This window comes from Ursus americanus, chromosome 2 (assembly GCF_024610735.1).
Source record: "Ursus americanus isolate L20-20 chromosome 2, mUrsAme1.1.p, whole genome shotgun sequence".
Lineage (NCBI taxonomy): Eukaryota > Metazoa > Chordata > Mammalia > Carnivora > Ursidae > Ursus > Ursus americanus.
The window spans coordinates 67,901,507-67,923,849 of NC_142128.1; the positions used below are offsets into that span (position 1 = coordinate 67,901,507).

The 22,343-nt window shown below is 40.1% G+C and overlaps 1 protein-coding gene across 2 annotated transcripts in view; it reads left to right on the forward strand.

Annotated features, from left to right (window-relative positions):
• KDM5B (lysine demethylase 5B) overlaps positions 1 to 22,343 on the forward strand; it is a 76,514-nt gene that overhangs the window by 49,415 nt on the left and 4,756 nt on the right. For both annotated transcript variants that reach the window (XM_045787639.2, XM_087857146.1), the window contains exons 13-24: positions 2,449 to 2,568; positions 3,603 to 3,797; positions 7,152 to 7,333; positions 7,474 to 7,598; positions 8,397 to 8,547; positions 8,704 to 8,818; positions 9,254 to 9,609; positions 10,686 to 10,824; positions 14,569 to 14,748; positions 15,384 to 15,542; positions 19,574 to 20,059; positions 21,484 to 21,595. In XM_045787639.2, coding sequence (XP_045643595.1) covers positions 2,449 to 2,568; positions 3,603 to 3,797; positions 7,152 to 7,333; positions 7,474 to 7,598; positions 8,397 to 8,547; positions 8,704 to 8,818; positions 9,254 to 9,609; positions 10,686 to 10,824; positions 14,569 to 14,748; positions 15,384 to 15,542; positions 19,574 to 20,059; positions 21,484 to 21,595 — 2,320 coding nt within the window. The remainder of the gene's footprint in view (positions 1 to 2,448; positions 2,569 to 3,602; positions 3,798 to 7,151; positions 7,334 to 7,473; positions 7,599 to 8,396; positions 8,548 to 8,703; positions 8,819 to 9,253; positions 9,610 to 10,685; positions 10,825 to 14,568; positions 14,749 to 15,383; positions 15,543 to 19,573; positions 20,060 to 21,483; positions 21,596 to 22,343) is intronic.

Consider the following 22,343-nt stretch of genomic DNA (forward strand, 5'->3'; position numbering starts at 1 on the left):
TGTTGTAAGTAGCTTGCCCTAGGTGGGACCTGTGGCCATGGTTCTCACTTATTAAATTGAGGAACCCTTGGGGCTTGATTCTCGACCACAGAGATGGATAAGTGAACCTGTGCATTTGGGGACTCACAATTTAAGGGGAAAGGCAGATAATGTTTACACAGATAATGGCATGGTGCTGTGGTTTGACAGTGTTGTCAACTCGGAGGCTGACCCATTAACTCTATGGAGAATTAGAAAGGACCCATAATATTTGAACTCAGACTTGGATCTCTAATAAGGAATATTTTTGACAGATTTGGGGCGGAAGGGAGGAAGTACTCTCAGTAGAAGGCATTGTGCTCATGTGGTCTTCAAACTTCTGACTATATCTGAACCCTGAATGGCAGTTTCCAATACACATGGCTGATCCTCACCCCCCAGAGTTTCTTGTTCTGTTGGTCTGGGCAGTGCTCAAGAACTCGCATTTCCAGCAAGTTCCCAGTTAGTGTTGATACTGTTAGTCCGGAAACTACATTTTGGGTGACTACTGATGGAGAGGTATATTGAAAAGATACTTAATTTTCTTATTTCATAAGTTCAGTCTGAGGATTTGTGTACCTAGAGCAATATAGGTTTTTTAATTAAAACTTTATTGAAGTAGGGTTGACATACATCATTAGTTTCAGTTATACATCATAGTGATTTGGCAGTTCTATACATCATGAAATGCTCACCGTAGTAAGTGTGGTTACCATCTGTCACCATACAAAGTTATTATTGATTATATTCCCTATGCTGTACATTCGTCCTTGGGACTTACTTATTTTTATTATTATTTTTTTTATAACTGGAAGTTTGTACCTCTTAATTCCCTTCTGCCCATGCCACCCCCCACCCCTCTGGCCACCACCAGTTTGTTCTTTGTGTTTATGAGTCTGTTTCTGGTTTTGTTTATTTGTTTTGTTTTTTAGATTCCACAGAAAAATGAAATCATGCTATTTTTCTTTCTCTGACTTACTTCACTTAGCATAATACTCTCTGGGTCCATCCATGTTGTTGTAAATGGCAAGATTTCTATCTTTTTTTAATGGCCGAGTAGTATTCCTTTATATATTTATACCACATCTTCATTCATTCATCTGTCAGTCAACACTTCACGTTGCTTCCATTATCTTGGCCATTGTAAATAATGCTTCACCGAACCCCGGAACACATTTTCCACAGTGGCTGCACAGATTTACATTCCCACCAGCAGTGTGCAAAGATTCCCTTTTCTCCCCATCCTCGCCAAGATTTGTTATTTCTTTGTCTTTTTGATGTTAGCCATTCTAATAGATGTGAGGTGATCTCTCACTGTGGTTTTGATTGGCATTTTCCTGATGATTAGTGATGTTGAGCATCTTTTCATGTCCCTGTTGGCCATCTGTGTATCTTCTTTGGCAACATGTCTATTCAGGTCTATTTAAAAAAATTTTTTAAATTATTATTACTAATATTACTAGTGTAATTATTTTTTGGTGTTGAGTTGTAGGAGTTCTTTATTCTGGATATTAACCCCTTTATTGGATGTATCATTTGCAAATGTCTTCTCCCACTTAGTAGCTTGCCTTTTCATTTTTATTGATGATTTCCTTCGCTGTGCAACAGCTTTTTAGCTTGTTGTAGTCCCAGTAGTTTATTTTTGCTTGTTTGCCTTGCCTGAGGAGACCTATCCAGAAAAATGTTGCTAACGCTGATGTCCAAGAGATTGCTGCCTTACTTACTACAGGTGTTTCTTGAGTGGGTGGTGGGAAAAGGGGAATTGTTGGAGGGGGGTAAGTTTGAGGCTTAAATCAAGATCTCTTCAAGATCTCTTTATGGGGTGGGCGCCTGGATGGTTCAGTCGTTAAGCATCTGCCTTCAGCTCAGGGAGTGATCCCAGGGTCCTGGGATTGAGCCCCGCATCAGGCTCCCTGCTCTGCTGGGAGCCTGCTTCTTCCTCTCCCACTCCCCCTGCTTGTGTTCCCTCTCTTGCTGGCTGTCTCTCTCTCTCTGTCAAATAAATAAATAAAAGATCTTTAAAAAAAAAAAGAAAGAAAATCTCTTTATGGGAAGACATAGTTGAAAAACAGTAGAATTTCATTAATTGGTGGTAGGAGATGCTATTTTGTTATAATAATATTAGAATATTCTTAATTATTCTAATGTTATATTTAGACGTGTCCTAATCCTGGATGCAGCTGAATTTTTGTAGTAAAAAGCCTAGTAACCCATGTTTTCTGTTCAGATACTAATTAACCCCTATAATCTAGGATACTACTCCATCTTGTGGCAGAATTGAGTATCTCTCTGGTTATTTTACTATAATTCTTTTTGTTAGCTCACTTTTAATTGGAAGAAAGCTTCCCTTTCTGGAGAATCATGTGATAGTCTGTGTCCATACTGTCTTTCATGAATGTCACTGAAAATCCCCAATTTCTGTCTCTCTAGGTTTACCGAACTAATCAGTGTGCTGGGGAGTTCGTGATTACATTTCCAAGAGCCTACCACAGTGGTTTTAATCAAGGTTTTAATTTTGCTGAGGCTGTTAACTTCTGTACTGTTGATTGGGTATGTAATTATGACTTAGTGAGCCTTTTCAAATGTATTGTTTTCCTGCGGAAATGGTATATAATACTTTAAAAGCTTTCATGTGTGGTTGCTTACGCCTGTTGCTCCTCAGATAGCTGGTCTACAAATTGTTTACCATCCGCAGTGGGATAGAGCACTTGGCACCACACTGTAAGTCAAGCCTGTACTGACTAAGCACCCTGCTTGGTTCAGCTGATGAGTTCTTCTTCTGTAAAAGTGAGGCTTGAGGAATAAATGAGTCTGTTGTACATTTTGGGCAAAATTGAGTATCTCGTTGCAAACTCCTAACAAAGAGTTCTGTCTTAAGACTATACAACACTAGCTGAAATTATCTACAACACAGCAATTTTTAATGATGCATTTGGTTTTTAGTTGTAAGGTAGAATTTTTGTATTAGTATTAATACTTTTTATTTACATAAAAAGATCTCGTTTAAATGTGTGATGTTAAATTTAATGAATTATAACCTTGTTTCAGGGCTTTACTGAGTAAGAGTACTACCTGTATCTAAAATTATTTTCCGTAATGTAGTTTGGAGCGTCATTGTTCCCTGAAGTAGGTTTAACCACACCAGTTCAGCATAGTTGTTTCAGGAAAGGTGTAAATTGACATGTCCATTTAGATTGTACATTGTTCTGGACATTAATACATTGTTAATGTATTGGTTTTTTTTTTTTAAGTGTCTTTATTTATTTTATTAGTCTCTGTACCCAACATGGGGCTGGAAATCATGACCCCAAGATCAAGAGTTGCATGCTCTTTGGACTGAGCCAGCCAGGCACCACCGAACATTGGGTCTTTTAAACTGCTTTTTAGTTAAGGTACCTAATATGCCAAATCTTTGAGATGCAAAGATTTAAAAAGGCCCAAGGCCTCTTAGAGTCTGGCTGTAGGGTTGATGTATGTATTAAGACCCAGAATATGATCTTTGGTAACTTGATAATGGTCAGAAGTCTTTAGAAATAGGAAGGAGAAAAATGAATGTCATGTACTGTCCTCTGTCTTTGACACAGCTGCCATTAGGCCGCCAGTGTGTGGAGCATTATCGCTTGCTTCACCGCTATTGTGTATTTTCCCACGATGAGATGATTTGCAAGATGGCTTCCAAGGCTGATGTACTAGATGTCGTAGTGGCTTCAACTGTTCAGAAAGACATGGCCATTATGATTGAGGATGAGAAGGCTTTAAGAGAAACTGTCCGTAAATTGGTAAGGTTTCTGGAATCCTAATTGCATGTCTCTGGGTATTAGTAAAATTCTTACACACGTTAATACCATTTTAAGAAGTCTTTTCTTAGGCTGATTTCCTTTAAGACCCATTCTGATAGATGTGTATGAATATCTCATTGTGGTTTTAATTTTCTCTAATAGCCACTGATTTACTGAACATCCTGTAATGTATGTACATATTTACTCTTTGTGTATGTATTTCTTTGGTGAAGTGTCTCTTCAAATATTTTCCCCCACCCCTTTTTTATTGGATTGTTGTGAGGTTTCCATTCATTCTGTATACCAGTCCTTTATCAGATAACTGTTCTGCAAATAGTTTCTTCTGTTTGGCATATCTTTTCATTCTCAGAGCACGGTCTTTCTAATAGCAGAAGTTTTTTATTTTGATGAAGTTCAATTAAGCAGTTGTTTCTTTTATGCATCATTTTGGGGGAGGACAGAGGGAAAGGGAGAGAATCTCAAGCAGACCCTCCCCCCCCCCCAGATGGGGCTCAATCTTACCACCCTGAGATCACAGCCTGAGCTGAAATCAAGAGTTAGATGCTTAACCGACTAAACCACCCAGGCACCCCTCTGTCTTTTTTTGTGCCCTTAAGAAATCTTACCTAACCCAAAGTCACAAAGACCTTCTCCTGTTAGTTGTCTAGAATTTTTAGTTTTACATTTTACATGTAAATCTTAATCCATCTCAAGCAATTTTTATTTATGGTGCAAGGTGTGGGTTGAAATTATTCTTTTTTGCATGTGGATGTCTCATCGTTTGAGCATCATTTCTTGAGAATACCATTCGTTTTCCATTGAAATGCCTTGGCACCTTTGTTTTGAAAATCAGTTCACCACATATATATGGGTCTATTGCTAGACTCTGTTTTATTCTCTTAACCTGTGCATTTATTCCCTTGCTATTACTGTATGGTCTTGATTACTGTAACTTTGTCGTAAGTCTTGAAATGAGGTAGTGTGAGTCTTCCAACTTGGTTCATTTTAAAAATTGGTTTGGCTGTTTTAGTTCCTTTGGTTTCCATATAAATTTGAGAATTGGCTTATTGATTTCTACCAAAAATTGTATTAGGATTTCATTGGAACTCCATTAAATCCATGAATATAGTTGGGAGAGTTGATATCTTCATAATATTGAGTCTTCCAATTCATGGACATGGTATATCCCCCATTTATTTAAGTCTTTTTGAATTCTTTCATTATTTTGTAGATTGCAGCATACAGATCTTACACATATTTTGTTGGGTTTAAAATTACGTACTTTTGATGTTTTTTGGTACTATTATAAATGATATCTTAAACATTTTTTATTTCAGGGGCGCCTGGGTGGCACAGCGGTTGGGCGTCTGCCTTCGGCTCAGGGCGTGATCCCAGCATTATGGGATCGAGCCCCACATCAGGCTCCTCTGCTGGGAGCCTGCTTCTTCCTCTCCCACTCCCCCTGCTTGTGTTCCCTCTCTCGCTGGCTGTCTCTATCTCTGTCGAATAAATAAATAAAATCTTTAAAAAAAAAAACAAAACATTTTTTATTTCAAACGATTTATTGCTAGTATTTATAAATATTATTGACTTCTGTATATTGACTTTTTATGTCCTGCAACCTTGCTGAACTCAATAGTTTGTTTTTTTTTTTTAAAGATTCTATTTTATTTATTTGACAGAAATAGAGACAGCCAGCGAGAGAGGGAACACAAGCAGGGGGAGTGGGAGAGGAAGAAGCAGGCTCCCAGCAGAAGAGCCTGACGTGGGGCTCGATCCCGTAATGCCGGGATCACGCCCTGAGCCGAAGGCAGACGCTTAACCGCTGTGCCACCCAGGCGCCCCTAAACTCAATAGTTCTATTGGCTTTTTTTGTAGATTGTTTTGGAACAATGGTATCTGCAAGAGTCACATTTATTTTTTTTTCTTTTTTAATGTGACTTTTTAGATAGAATCCTTGAATGTTGGCTCTCTGAAGTCTGTTACAGACCAACAGCAAGCTTATTCACCTTCCCCTGATATTTTACAGTTAGGGAAAAGAATGCCCAGAGGGTTTAAGTGCTTTACTAAGGTCTTACATCAATAATGGTAACTCATTTGTGGAACTTTGAGAACTTAAAATTTTTTTCCAGATATGGAAATTGACAAATTAAAATTGGGTGAACTGTATATGATTCATTCTCAGTTAAGATCCATAAAGTTGGTCCTTAATTTCATATTATTCATTTTTATCTCAAAGTCCTTTTTAATGATCAGTTCCAGTTTATTTTTTTATTTTAATTTTTTTAAGATTTATTTGTCAGAGAGAGGGAGAGAGCACAAGTAGGGGAAACGGCAGGCAGAGGGAGAAGCAGACTGTCTCCCCACTGAGCAGGGAGCTCGATGTGGGACTCGATCCCAGGACCCCGAGATCATGACCTGAGCCGAAGGCAGCCTCTTCACCCATTGAGCCACCTGGGCGTCCCTGATCAGTTCCAGTTTAAAACCAAAATTCATTCATTAGCGGATTCCTTACTCTCCTCTGTCTTTGTTGGTCCATGTAATCAGCAGAAACTGAAGTGATCAAAAGGTTAAAATATAGAATAAAACAGTAAAAGGAGCTTGATGGTTCATAAATTGACTTGATCAGATTCTGGCATTCTCACAGTTGGATTTGGATCCGGTTTCGGATAAGGAGAAAAGGTGGTCAAAGCTTGATCTTTCAGTGACAAAAGGTATATCCTAGGGAGGGCTCTCTAGGTGTTACAAACTGCAGTTGAAATTTACTGGTTTAAGACCTCACTTTTCTTGACAGTGTTTCAATTAGGAAATGCTTTATTATATTATATTATTTTATCTTTAGATAACTTTGCATGTGAAAGCTAATTGGCCACTCAGCATCTTCCCATCAGTAATCCCTTCATGATAGTCTTCATCTTCTTTCCTTTTTATTTACTTTTGTTCTTTTTATGGATTCTCTAGTGGCATTACTCTGACGTCCTGTATAATATTTCCTCTGAAGTAGAAAGTATATGCGTTTCTTTTGCTCTTATCATCTATACCCAAACTATGTAGAGAGTAGAATAAAGAGCAAATCTCAATAGTTTATAGTCCTATTAATAACTGTTTTCGTACTCTGATCAAAATGGCCAAAAAGAGGTTCTCCCCAAACAAGCAAGGTAGTTTGCCTTGCCCATACTTGCTAGGTCATTGTTACTTTGTATTCCACACATTTTTAATCATGCACTCCTATTCTGGTAAGGCTCCCCCTACTCCCTTTTTAAACAATTTTAAAATTCGGCTATTGCGTGTTTGTCTTGGGAACTGATGGATTATATTATCCTTTGGATATCTCTAAAGTACACTTTATTCTAGGGAGTAATTGATTCGGAAAGAATGGATTTTGAGCTGTTGCCAGATGATGAGCGTCAGTGTATAAAATGTAAAACCACATGCTTCATGTCTGCCATCTCCTGTTCTTGTAAACCTGGCCTACTTGTTTGCCTGCATCATGTAAAAGAATTGTGTTCCTGTCCTCCTTATAAATATAAACTGAGGTGAGTAGGAAGAAATGATCTTTTCTATGGAATACCCTAAATTCTTAATGAAAGCTCAGTGATCTTTCTGTTGTAGGGTTGAAATACTGAAATGTATGATTTTCTCCAAACCCAAATTAAGTCTGCTATTCTGTTTCCAGGTATAGATACACTCTGGATGATCTCTACCCCATGATGAATGCACTGAAACTTCGAGCAGAATCTTACAACGAATGGGCCCTGAATGTGAATGAAGCTTTGGAGGCCAAGATTAACAAAAAGAAAAGTACGTGATATACAAAGTGTGGCTTGGTTATTGGCAAATTGGGATTGATTGTAATGTAGCCAACATAGTTATCAACAGATTACTTGAAACAACCTGACTTTGTCCTTGTTTAGTTCCCCTGTTCAGCCAGGTTTATGGGGCGTAAGCAGAGAAGTTTTAAATCCACGAGTGGATTAGGCAGTTGCCCTTATATCAGAAGAAAATCTTGATAGATGAATTGTACAAGATCATGTTTTTAACAAAGATCATATTGTTAGGAAACGGAATAACCTTTATACCTCTACTCTCAGGAACAAAAATATTTCACATTTTTTATGGAACCTTCAAAAAACATTTTTAAAACCTAGATTTCAAGACATAGGTAGCATGTTATTAAATTAGGAATTTCTGGTTTATCACTTTTTAGTGCTAATCAAAGTCACAGCTTCTGTCTCTTGTTAATTACCTTGGAAGTCAGGACTTCCTTTCCCATTACTTACAAAGTGCATGAGAAAGGACTGGTCTATGCAACAATGAGAAATCTGCCTTGTTTTGATAAGTCCATTGTTTTCCATCTCTCACACATTTCCACATTGAAGAGCAACTCTAGGAACTTGTTTAAAACACTCTAAAGGAGCCCCACATTGGGTATAGAAATTACTTAAAAATAAATAAATAAAAACAAAACACTCTACCTGTAGCCAAAAACTAAAAATCAAATGAATAAATTTATAAAAGCCAACTCTCCTTCTGTATTTCATACCACTCATAATAAACATAATGATCACAGAAAAAAAATGACCTTTTCTTTATTCCTAGGCCTTGTCAGCTTTAAGGCTTTAATTGAAGAATCTGAAATGAAGAAATTCCCAGACAATGATCTTCTGCGTCACCTTCGCTTAGTCACACAGGATGCAGAGAAGTGTGCCTCTGTTGCACAGCAGCTGCTTAATGGCAAAAGGCAAACTAGGTATGTTCTTCTGTTCGAGTTTGGACTCTTCGGTGGCTAAACTTGGAAACCTGTTGTCACTAGTTTTTCCTTCTGTCCTGTATTCCTGTTACATTGAATCTGAGAATGGTGAATATATCATGTTCTCATGGCTTCTTTGGGCCTTTGTCTTTATAGATACCGATCTGGTGGAGGAAAATCCCAAAATCAGTTGACAGTGAATGAGCTCCGACAGTTTGTGACACAGCTGTATGCACTTCCATGTGTCCTCAGTCAAACACCTTTGCTAAAGGTAACTATTACAGAGGGATGTGTGGGGAAGTACTTTGGTAATCCTATATTTTGTTAATGAATTCAGTTGACATGATTAAATCATCTTGGGTGGTTCATTTGAACATTTATTTGCTGATGTTTCTAATAAGCCACTGAGTGTTATGTGTGTGTGCGTGTGTGTATAAAGAGATTATAACAGGCCTACAAAGGAGAGATAAAGTTGGAAATTTTTACCTTGAAAGTAACCACCTGCTACTCCTTGCGGTTGGTAAAGGTCTGTTATAGTCACTTCTTCTAGCTGTCAGTTGGCTTATATATCATCTCATTTACCCATACTACTGCTAAAATCCTATGAGATGGAAGAGTCACATTGAATATGTATTGAAGATTCTAAGTATGAAAGAATCCAATTACTGAAATTACTATTTTAATACAACAACCTGTGTTTTTTTAGGATCTCTTGAATCGTGTAGAAGATTTCCAACAGCACAGCCAGAAATTGCTCTCTGAGGAAATGCCCAGTGCTGCAGAGCTGCAAGACTTGCTAGATGTCAGCTTTGAATTTGATGTTGAACTTCCACAGCTTGCTGAGATGCGTGTCCGTCTGGAGCAGGCCCGTTGGCTAGAAGAGGTGCAGCAAGCTTGCCTAGACCCCAGCTCCCTTACATTAGATGATATGAGACGTCTCATAGACCTAGGGGTGGGTCTGGCCCCATATTCAGCAGTGGAGAAAGCCATGGCCCGGCTTCAGGAACTGCTCACAGTGTCAGAGCACTGGGATGACAAAGCCAAGAGTCTTCTCAAGGCCAGGTAAAAAAGCAGACCCACCTGTGTCTCGGGGAAGGTTGGGTAATATGTCCATCTTAGAGCAATAGAGCACAGTGATTGCTATGCAGTCGGTGTTCAGAAGCTGCAGCTATACATGGAGAGTCCATGTAGAAATAGCTGAGATGTTTGCGGCTGCTTTGGAACTTGAGTAAAAGAATATTAATTTTCTTCTTACTTCACTGATTGTGAAATGAATGATTCAAATGGAATTGCCTTTTCTAGAGTTGTTATAATGAAATTTCTTTGGACCCCGATGATTCCATCTTTGAGAGAAGAAAGTTTTACAAATAAGTGGAAAACTGTTTAAACCCACAGTTAATAAATAAGTTCTCAAGGAGTCTTGAAATGCCTGAGTTAAAGACATTTAATTACCGGCACCATTCTGTAAAATGAAGGTAGTGCCAGTTAATTACCAACAGGAATAGGAATGTACATTTTTGCTGTTGCTTAATAATTCAGGACACCTTATCTGTGTTAGAGAGATTTGATTGGGCTTAGGTAAACCAACTGAGGGGAGAAAGATCAGCCCCTCCTTAATTTTGCTTTCTGTCTGTCAGATCTTCGTTGGTCCAACTGTCAACCTAAAGTACAAAAAAAATACATGGTTACAGACATTCTTTTGTAATCCACTATTTAAATAGTGGTCGTTGAGCAGAGAGCACAGTTTTTGATACTATGCTTTTGGTATGTTGATACCCTAGAGAATTTAAATTTCCTTAGTGAAACTGTATGAATCTTGACAGTGTGTGTAGTTCAACACAGTAAATTATCATTAAGTTACCTTCTGCAAATGAAAAGTTTGTGGTTATAGCAGCATAAAATCAGGGATAAGTAGAACTTAAATGCTTCACTGAGTCATTTCCTTTATCTTAGATGCTCTTAAGTTTTATGCAGACATTTGAAACTCATTAATTTGATACCTAGTAGTTATTGACATTTGAAAAAATTCGCTATACTGAATTTCTTTTGAAATGGTTTTTCTAGTTTTTTTAGTAAACCTTAAGAAAAATGAACTACCATATAAAATGTTAAGTAGTTCTTATATTCCATTTTTGTAGACCTCGGCATTCACTGAACAGCCTTGCTACAGCAGTTAAGGAGATTGAGGAGATCCCCGCATATTTGCCGAATGGTGCAGCTCTGAAAGACTCCGTGCAGAGAGCCAGGGACTGGCTTCAGGATGTGGAGGCCCTGCAGGTTGGTTTAAGAAAAAAATGTCTTGGGGTGCCTGGGTGGCTCAGTTGGTTAAGCATTTGACTTTGGCTCAAGGTCATGATCTCGGGGTCCTGGGATCGAGTCCTACGTCTGCGTCAGGCTCCCCACTCAGCAGGAGTCTGCTTCTCCTCCTCCCTCTGCTCCTCCTCCTACTCATGCTCTTCTCTCTCTCTCTTTTTCTCTGTCTCAAATAAATAAATAAATTCGTAAAAAAAAATGTTAACAGAGTGCCTGGGTGGCTCAGTAGGTTAAACGTCTGCCTTTGGCTCAGGTCATGATCCCAGGGTCCTGGGATTGAGCCCCGCGTCGGGCTCCCTGCTCAGTGGGGCTCCCTGCTCCCTCTCCCTCTGCCTGCTGCTCCCCCTGCTTGTGTTCTCTTTCTCTCTCACTTCATCAAATAAATAAAATTTTAAAAAAGAAAGAAAAAAGAAAAAAATGTCTTGAGTGTGTAAGTGCATCTATGAAGAGTAATAATTAAAAAACTAATTTTTTATTCAGTCTTCAACTTCAGAATTCAACCTTCAAAATTCAAAAATTTTATTCAACCTTATGTAGATGTACTTACCCACCTATTGTTCTGACCAGTTGGCTCAAATATTTAAAGTTTAGATAATTCAACCAACTTTTCCTGGGAGCTTGGGATCCTCTTACTACCCTTGAGTACTGGGTTAAGGATCGAAGAAAAAGCTACAAATGGAAGTTGTGGCAGAAAGGTAGTTTCTGATCTTTGAGTACAGTTGTCTCTTGTTGTCTAATTAACAACTTAGAGTACAGACACTTAAGAGTAGCAGATTTAGTGAATCTGATTATATGATTACAAGGCGAAAGTTGGCCCTGAGGCCCAGAATTTTTCACCAAGTAGAGACTTCTTTTTTTTTTAAGATTTTATTTATGTGAGAGAAAATGAGAGAGTGAGAGAGCCTGGGGCGGGGGGGGGGGGGTCAGAGGAAGAAGCAGACTCCCTGCTGAGCGAGGAGCCTGATGCAGGACTTGATCCTGGGACTCCAGGATCATGACCTGAGCCAAAGGCAGTTCTTAACCAAATGAGCCACCCAGGTGCCCCTCACCAGGTAGTGACCTAAAGAAAAGTGCTTCCCCACCCCTACTAGAGAAATGAAACTTAGCAGTTCCAAAGTAATTAGCACTGAGTATACATGGTCCTATGTTAGATGTCATACTTAACGACTTGCCTATACATTAAAAAAGAGTTAAATTCACTTGTAGCATTATTAAAGTACAGACAAAATGTATTCCGTGATTTACCAAATTGCAGCTGGATGACTTCATTTGAAAAGTGGTTGGTGGGGCGTGTCTTCCTTTGCCTTTGTAATTGTCATATATCAGTAAGTCTCATGGACCTATTGAGAAAAAAAGATCTTTGAATTATTTAATGGGCTAGGTTTTTCAAAATTTAATCTATCTCATTCTTAAGTCTCGAGTTCTGTTTTGTTGTAGCTGTTGGATTCTAAGAATAAAAAATATTATCTGGGTTTCTGAATATTTGTTTAATTTTAAGTAGTGCTAATTGATTGATTTTGCTAACAAGAAATGCCAAACAAGACAGTTTTAGCCAGATGTTTGCAACAAAACATCTGGTAATCTATTCTAGTTAAAAGGGAAGAGAGAAGATACTGTTGTTTGATAAATATTATTACCTAATTAAGGGGTGACGCCAGTTAGGCAAAGAAAAAACCCAGGGAAGTATTTATGTGTACATAAACTTCCTTAATGGGAGTTTTAGATGCAGGCTCTTGTTAATGATGGTTGGAGCCACAGTTGATTAGTTTTAGTTGCAGTCCCCCTTTTTCCTTATGATTGGTGGGAGCCAGAAGGGCAAGGTGAGGTCATTGCAATAAGGAGAGACGAGCATGTGAAATCAGAAAGAGGACCTATTTCTGGGTGGGCTTACCCAGTTTGTATTTGGTAATGTATATACTACTTAGTACTGTGTTTTCAGTAGTGCCTACAAGGACCAAAAGCAAGACTTGCTCCATTCCTGAAATGGTAGCCTGGCCTTTACTTGCATCGTATACTGAAGGACTAATGGAGAGATGTGACTAACAACAAGGAGCCTCTTCATATTTAGTGGATTATATATTTTACAATGTTATTCAGTATTCTGCTTTACACATAGGAAGCATTCTATTTATTTCTAAATTAAATATTAAAGACAGCATGTATTTTGTGAGTCACCTTTTTTAACTGTCTATGAGAACATTTATGCCCTTTCAGTTCCAGTCCTGTAAGAATAAATACCAAAAGAAGTGAAACATCAAGTTCCTAGTCTATATTCAGTTTTCCCAAAAATGTCCCTTCTGGTTGTTTATCTAGTCCACCATCGCATGTTGCAGCTAATTGACATATGTCTTTAAGTTTCTTTGAATCTTGTGGTGTTTTCTTCCCTACCCTACTTTCTTTCATGTCACTGTCTAGAATAGTTACCCCTGGTAAGTTCTACCTTCTGGATTTGTCTAGTTATTTCTTTGTGGTGTGTTCTATCTATCTTTGGTATTTCCTCTAACTTAGAAGTTAGTTTCAAAGAGTTGATGGGTTGAAATTAAATATTTTATACTTAGAATAATATCAAGATATCAGGTGATACTATATACTTTGTATTACATCACCTCAGGTGACATATTTGGATGACCTACTTAGTGAAGCTAACATTTACCTTTGTACTAGAGCAATGCCAGTGCTCCCCGCCTCCAACTTAATGTTTTTATTCTTCTTCCAGTTTGGGTCTCTCATTCTCAAAATGTGGTTCCAGGGGCACCTGGGTGGCTCAGTCGGTTAAGCGTCCGCCTTTGGCTCAGGTCATGATCCCAGGATCCTGAGATTGAGTCCCACATGGGGCTCCTTACCCAGTGGGCAGTCTGCTTCTCTCTGCCCCTCTGCCCATCTCACTCTGCCCCTCTCCACACTTGTGCTTACTCTCTCTCACTCAAATAAATAAAATCTTAAATGTGGTCACAGGACCAAGAGCATCAGCATCATCTGGAAACTTGTTAAGAAATGCAAATTCATGGACTCTTCCCTGGTGACTTGAATCAGAATATCTGCGGATGGGACCCAGGAAACTTGTTTAAAAACAAGCTTTCCAGATGATTCTTTTTTTTAAGGTTTTATTTATTTATTTGACAGAGAGAGAAGGGAACACAAGCAGGGGAGTGGGAGAGGGAGAGGAAGAGGGAGAAGCAGGCTTCCTGCTGAGCAGCAGGGAGCCCGACGCGGGGCTCGATCCCAGGACCCTGGGACCATGACCCGAGCCAAAGGCAGACACCCAACTGTTGAGTCATCCAGATGATTCTTAATGCATATGAAAGTTTGAGAACCAATGGGACTTTTCCCCTCATTTGTGTGAACACCTTTTGAGTTATTGCAAATCTCCATTTCTCTTGAAATATTTTCAAGCTATCTGTAGGGATCAAGATGGCAAGTGAATTTAGAAGGACATGAAAAGTCAACAAAGAGATCACAGTGTATGTCACATTCATAGTTGTATCCTTGGGGACTAGCACAAACTAGGTCCCTTTAAAGTATTTGTTAAGTGAAGGAACATGTGTCACCTGCACCCCTACTGCCGTTGGTCAGCTGGCAAGTTTTGTCTATCTGTATGAAATTAACATGTTGAAATTATGGAGTAGGTCTACTCTGAGTTGTGCTTTTCCCACTTTACAGAGAAGTATTCTCTTTTCTAAGTTGCTATAATTTTTCTTGACTCATTAGGTTGGAGGACGTGTGCCAGTGTTAGACACACTCATAGAACTTGTTACCCGAGGCCGATCTATCCCGGTACATCTGAATTCTTTACCAAGACTGGAATTACTAGTAGCTGAGGTTCAGGCTTGGAAAGAATGTGCTGCTAATACATTCTTGACTGAGAATTCTCCATATTCTCTCTTAGAGGTAAGTTTGCATCCAGCCCATCTACAAGACCTTAGATCTCTTAGCTTGTGAAACACGCAGTCCCTTCCCTCACAAAGGTGGCATCACTGACTGATCTACATTCTGGGAGTAATTTTTTTTTTAAGTAGAGCCAGGGAGATTCTTGTAAACTTCCAGTGAAGTAACCTTTAAATGTTATCTAGATACATTTAGGGATAGCATTCAGTGTCTAAAGAAGAACATTTTTCTCATTGAAGTTCCTCAATCTGGGTTGAAATTGGACTTTTAACCTTGGCCATGCCACACCATTTGCATTTAATAAGCCTGGTAAATGGTCTCATCCACCACTCACCAAGTGCTGGAGTTGCACTTTTTGTATTTTTTGTGAGCTGATACTGGCAGTACATTAAGACTGGAGTTGGTATATATCACATTGAACTTATTGTTCCATCCAATCTATAATCAAAGTCAATCTTTTGTGAAATTCATTCCCTCCCTCCCTTTGTAGTTTTCTGGCTTTAGGGCGGCATGTGACGAGAAAATGTTAGATACTAAGAAGTTTGCATCCTTCCAGCTGCTTCAGCTTTTATTGTGGGGCTTCCTAAGACTTTATCTGAAATCCATCTTACCGGTAGTTGTATTTTGCCCCACATTAGGTGCTGTGTCCTCGATGTGACATTGGCCTTTGGGGATTGAAGAGGAAGCAGAGAAAGTTCAAGGAGCCCTTGCCAAGTGGAAAGAAGAAAAGCACCAAACTAGAGAGTCTGAGTGACCTGGAGAGAGCCTTAAGTGAAAGCAAGGAGACTGCTTCAGCTGTACGTAGTCGGGCTTTTTCCTCTTCTTTCTCTGTTGCTCAGGGAGGATGATTTCTAACCCTTTCTTGTTCACAGGGATATTGGTAAGGCATGTAAAAGAATAACCTTAAGAGTACTCTGTTTTACCAAAAAGACCTTCGGAAAATTGGCAGATGTAAAAGTTTTGAGTAGAAGATGCATAGAGGTGCAGCAGGGACCGGGAGGCCTCCTAGTCTGAGTTCTGCGGATTCGTCTTGTCAGGGCCCATGTGTTGATCCTGGGATGCTGATTGCAGATATCAAGGTTAACAGATAAGTGAAACCACTGCCAACTTAGTAATTTACAACAGGAAATATGCATAAGGGGCGCCTGGCTGGCTCAGTCGATGGAGTATGTGACTCTTGATCTCAGAGTTGTGAGTTCAAGCCCCATGTTGGGTGTAGAGCTTACTAAGTAAGTAAGTAAAATAAAGAAATACATCAACACACATGCTTAAAAAATACACTTAACAGTGTGTTGGATACCGTTGAGTCTGACTGCATTTAGTAAGCACTGTTGATTCAAAGATGGTATCATCATAAGAAGCTGAAGCAGAGTCTAGCTCATGTCTAGTGAGCCACACTATTAGGACAAACGAAGATAGATAGGTGATTTGGATGCTTAGATTTTTTTTTCTTTTATTGAGCTATAATTGGCATATAATATTATGTTTCAGGTGTATAGCATAATTTGATTGATCACCACAATAAGTCTAATAGTCCATATGCTGTACCTTCTATTCTCAGGACTTATTTTATAAAAAGAAGTTTGTACCTTTTGACTGCCTTTACCCAGTTGGCCCACTCCCCACCCCCTGCCTGTGGTAGCCACCAATTTATTCTCTGTATCTGTGGGTTTGGGGTGTTTTTTTTTTTTTTTTGATTCATACAATATTTGTCTTTGTCTGACTTATTTCACTTAGCCTGATGCAATTACAGTCCATCTGTATTGTTGCAAGTGGCAGGATTTCCTTTTTTTTTTTTAATGGCTGAATAATATTCCATTGTATGTACATGCACCACATGTTCTTTATCCATTCATCCACTGATGGACACTTAAGTTGCTTCCGTGTCTTGGCTACCGTAAATAAAGCTGTAGTGAACAGGGGGGTGCAGGTAGCTTTTTGAGTTAGTGTTTTTCTTTCCTTCAGATAAATACCCAGAAGTGGAATTGCCGGATCATTTGATAGTTCTATTTTTAATTTTTTGAGGAACCTCCATATTGTTTTCCAGAGTGGCTGCACTGATTTACATTCCCACCAACAGTGCACAAGGGTTCCCTTTTTTCCACGTCCTCACCAACATGTTACTTCTTGACATTTCTATAGTAGCCATTCCGCTAGGTGTGAGGTGATCTTGCACTGTGATTTTGATTTGCAGTTTCGTGGTTGACCACCTTTTCATGTACCTGTGTCTTCTTTGTATGTCTTCTTTAGAAAAATACTCCTATCCTCTGCCTATGTTTGTTTTTTGGTATTAAGTTACATGTGTTCTGGGGCGCCTGGGTGCCTCAGTTGATTAAGCAACTGCCTTTGGCTCAGGTCATGATCCCAGGATTCTGGGATCGAGCCCTGCATCGGGCTCTCTGCTCAGTGGGAAGCCTGCTTTTCCCTCTCCGTCTGCCCCTCCTCCACCTTGTGCTCTCTCTGTCTCTCAAAGACATAAAAAATCTTAAAAGAAAAAAAGAAAGAAGTTGTATGTGTTATCTCTTTTGGGTATTAACCCCTTATCAGATACGTGCTTCGCCAGTATTTTTTTCTGTTCTGTAGGTCACCTTTTAATTTTGTTGGTTTCCTTTGTTGTGCAGAAGTTTTTTGTTTTTAGTTGGATGCAGTCCCATCTGGGTGCGTTAAGTGGCACAAAGCACTGCCCACTGTAGAGGTGGACTGTACAGCTCCAGGGACTGGACTAGATGGGTTCAGTCTTTGGTCAGGGCATCTTCTTCCCAGTCTGTTCCTTTGTAGCTGCCTCACTTCTCTGGTGATGACATGGGATTGCCTCAATTTATGTATTTTGACACAGACTTCCTTGGGGCATATTTGTATATTAAGTCAGGTTCTGATCAGATTCTGCTGCTTGTGGATCATTCTGGTTTTTTAAAGTGCTGCTTTCTACTATTATTTATGTGGTCTGTTTTTGTAAAGCCACTGTCTGTTTTGAGCTTTGCATGCTGTATCTTTCAGAGTCTAGTCAATGCCCATCTAGTATATGAATCCCTGGCTTCAGAACTCATATATTACCTGTTGATTTCCTAGAATTCTGAAGGATAATGGGGCGCCTGGGTAGCGCAGTCGTTAAAGCGTCTGCCTTCGGCTCAGGGCGTGATCCCAGCGTTCCGGGATTGAGTCCCACATAGGGCTCCTCTGCTGGGAGCCTGCTTCTTCCTCTCTCACTCGCTTGCTGTGTTCCCTCTCTCGCTGGCTGTCTCTCTGTCACATAAATAAAATCTTAAAAAAAAAAAAAAAGAATTCTGAAGGATAAGCTGTTTGCTCTCCATTTGTGAGTTTTCTAGGAAGGCCCCTTGTTACCACATAACCCATGTATACTGCCTGTACATTGTTTTTATCTACAGAAATAAGTGGATTTAAAAAATATATACCTAAGGTTTGTTACCTGATTTACTTCTAGATCTTTGTTTCTTCCTTAATCATTCATACATTTTCTTTCCCATTCCAAAAAGAGATAGTGAAGGGTTCATTCTGGCCTTATGACTTGGGGCACCTCATCTGGTGAATCATAACAGGTCTGATGGTGGGTGCGTGTGATAACTGGGAATGGTTTTAACTGTGACAGATTAACATTTTAAGGATTTGGGAGTAGAATTGGGGAAAGGAATGGTTCCTACAGCCTGTAGCTTCTGTTTCTAGAGGGGAGAGCTCAGTTTTAAAAATCTATGCTTTCCCCCCATTTATCTGTATTTCTGTGTGAGTGAAGTGCTGGAAGAGGACTTCAGTGGTCCTGGGAAATTGGGTATTAAGTTCAAGGTGGTAGTGGCTAACTCTTGACATAGCCAGTGGTTTTAGTTTATCACGTTTAGATAGCTCTTACTTCATGGTGCATAGTGAATAAATCTGTAACGCCTGGACCTGTTTATGTATTGGAAACCTTGTATAGTAGGTGCTTCGTCTGTTCAGGTAAAGGTTCCACTTACGGACAGCTTGTTAACACTGTGCAGGAATATGTTCAGTATCACTCCAGCTTTTTACGGTGAAGTTGGTTCTGTTTATGTGTTATTTCCAAGTCATTTATACGGGTTAACTGAACTCCCCAGTTGGCTGGGGCATGGCTCTTGTTTTAATAGAGAAGAAAGACTTTACAATTTGAGTATACCTGCCACTCTTTGCAGAAAAGCAGCTTGCTTTGGTCTGTGCCCTAATGAGCTTACGTTATAGCAGGCGCACGTGTGTGTGCACATGTGTGTAAGAAAAGTCTGGGAAAGTGCTTTCTGTTTAATGATTTCATGAGATATCCAGTCTCTGTCTACAGTGGCTGTGTCCAGCACACGTATAAGGCCTTAATGTTAAGGATAGTAAGAGGCATAAACTACCATTGTGTAGTGGCTGCTGTAGAGACTTTGCCATCCAGAGTGCCTCTCTAAAAGAACACAGAAGCTAACGGAACTACGAAAACATGGAGAACCCCAGGAGTTCGCACACGTAGAATGTGAAAAGCCTCTATCTTTCCAGAGAAGTCAATGTGCAGGGAAGTTGGACTAAGAAGTAGTGTGTGCTCAGTAATTGCCCACACTGTTCACTGTGTGCCGGGCAGAGCGTGCTCTATCACAGGGCTCTCGTTTAGTCATCACTGCAGCCCTGCGAGGTGGGCTGTACTGTCAACTCCATATTATACATGTGAACATTCAGCCACAGTGGATCGTGCTGCCCAGGGTCATTCACACAACTCAGTGAGACAGAGCCAGGATTCAAATGTAGATCATCTACTCTGGGACCCTTGAGTTTTAGGAGAGGGCTAAATTCTCTCTGACATTGTCCTTGATTGTTAACTCCTTTTTAGATGGCAACACTTGGGGAAGCTCGCCTAAGGGAAATGGAAGCCTTGCAGTCTCTCAGACTAGCCAACGAAGGGAAGTTGCTGTCACCTGTCCAAGATTTGGAACTGAGAGTCTGCCTGTGTCAGAAGGCCCCAGCTGCCCCCATGATCCAGTGTGAACTCTGCAGGGATGCTTTCCACACTAGCTGTGTGGCGGTACCCAGTATTTCACAAGGCCCACGAATCTGGCTTTGTCCCCATTGTCGGAGGTCAGAGAAACCTCCGTTAGAGAAAATTCTGCCCCTGCTGGCCTCCCTGCAGCGTATCCGAGTCCGCCTTCCTGAGGGAGATGCACTTCGATATATGATCGAAAGAACCGTGAACTGGCAACACAGAGCCCAGCAGCTGCTTTCATCAGGGAATCTCAAATCTGTGCAGGATCGAGTGGGCTCAGGACTGTGGTATAGCAGATGGCAAGCTTCAGCAGGACAGGTGTCCGAGACGAACAAGGTGAGTCTGGACTTTTCTTTGCCAGTTTCTGGAATCTGCCGAGCTCTGTCCCTTTCCCTGGCACCTTGCACTCTGGTACTGCTGCTGTTCCTGGTGATGGCTTGACTGATACCAGCACTCACTTTTCAGCTCCCCACTTCGAGGGCTCTGTGTCCCTACCGTGTTGTTTTCATTTTCTCTGCTCCTGGCACTCAAGTTTTCTGTCAGGCCGTCTGCTTCTGGAGAGCAGATTTTACCTTTTCATAGATATGTATAGTTTTCCCATTTATGTGTATGAATCCAGATACATATTTAATATATATGAATTTTTAGAATTTTTGCTTGACTGTTTTTTTCCCCTGCTTCCTCTCCTAAGTCCCTGACTAGAAGCCAGAGTGCTTTCTGCTTTGTGTCTCTTACTGCCCCTTGAGGAAGAAATAGGTTTTGAAGTGTCTGAGTACTGTGTTGCTCCAGAGGAAAGGCAGTGGTTTTTCATACCATCCACAGTCTTTCTGCTATAAAAGCCAGATTCTTCCGACCATCAACAGAGTTTTGTCTTCTTCCATAGAAGGTGACTACAGGAAAAGAATGTGAAAATATCAGAAAAGGACAATCAGAAGGGCAGTATTCAGTCTTCATATGAGTTTGACCTGATTTTCAGATCTCATACAGATTTCTCTAGCAGAGATCTCACACCTCCCTTGTGCTATCCTAACACAGACAGCGAATTATGAGTTAAATGTTCAGCCGATCAAAGATAAAAGACAAAAAATTGATTTCCCTCATGTTTGTTTCCTTGTTTTCTTTTGCATTTCTTTCCAGGCTTGTGAAATACAGTCAGTGCCTGGCACTTAGCAAATGATGAATTAAATTTTTGTTGCATAGGGTGAGTTGTGGTTATTTGGGTAGCCTACAGGGGAGACATTTATGTTCTTTACACAAGATAGGCTAGAAGTTTCCCTTTATTGATAAAAGGAGAGGACGCAACTATTACTAGTTCATAGTTAAAGGAGTGTTTCTCCTAGCACTTTTTAATAAACACTGAGGAGGGGAGGAAGGTGGACATCCATGAGATCTGGCAGTTCCTCAGCCGGTTTGCTCAAAGGGACACATGTCTGTGTTCATTGTGTTACGACCCTCATTAGGAAAATTACAAAGGGAATAAAAGGCTGTATGATCTGTTTTCATGCAACGAAAATGCCTTATTTCCCAGCGGTGCTCTTGACCTCTGTGGAATCAGTCCAGGTAAAACCAGGAAGACTAAAGGCTTGGTGGGTATGAGTCAATTTGGCTAAATCTAAAATACTTGGAGACTTCTTTCAGTTGGGAATTGAAGTCCTCCTTTCCTGTTTGCCTGCTTGATAACCCAAACCACATTCCTTGGACTGGTGGGAGAATTTTTAATCCTGAAAAAGCCTTCCTATAAAATGTTTTCCTTCCATTAGGTGTCTCAGCCTACTGGCACAACATCCTTTTCCTTGCCTGAGGACTGGGACAGCAGAGCCTCCTATGTACACTCTCCCTTCTCCACTGGCCGAAGTTGTATCCCCCTCCATGGTTTGTGTTTATTCTGTTGATGAGAGGGAGAGGGAGGGCTGGGTAGTAACAAGTCATCTTGCAGTAGGTTTTTTTGTTCATATACATAAAAACACTTTATCCTCAAATGTCGAATATGGGTTACTATGTATTTGAAAGGTAGGAGAAGGATCGTGCTTGAAGGTTTATAAATGCAAAGCAAATAGAGAAAGGCTTTAATACATTGCCTTCAGGAATGAAAGGGTTAATCCCGTGCCGACTGACTGTTAAATACCAGTCATTTCAGTGAGATGCTAAGTCATGGGCTCCCTTGGGATCTTAGAGATAATCTGTACTTGAAACCTACCTCCTTTTTTTCTGTGTTGACTCTTGAACAACACAAGTCCACTTAGACACAGGTTTTCTCAATAAATACAGTACAGTACTGTGCGTGTCTCTTTTCTCTTCCTTACGATTTTCCTAACAGTCTCTTCTCTTTAGCTGACTTTATTCTAGGAATAGCATGTAATACATAAACATACAAAATATGTTAATCAGCTGCTCATGTTATTGGTAAGGCTTCCAGTCAACAGTAGACTATTAGCAGTTACATTTTTGGGGAGTTAAAAGTAACACATGGATTTTTGACTGTGCAGGGATTCAGCACCCCCAGCTCCCACATTGTTCGAGGGTCAGCTGTGCTTACGTGTATGTGCCTGCCCCAGGAGTTCTGCCCAAAGCCACAGCGGGAGTCCTCATTTAGTCATGCCGTCACAATATGTGTTTGGTA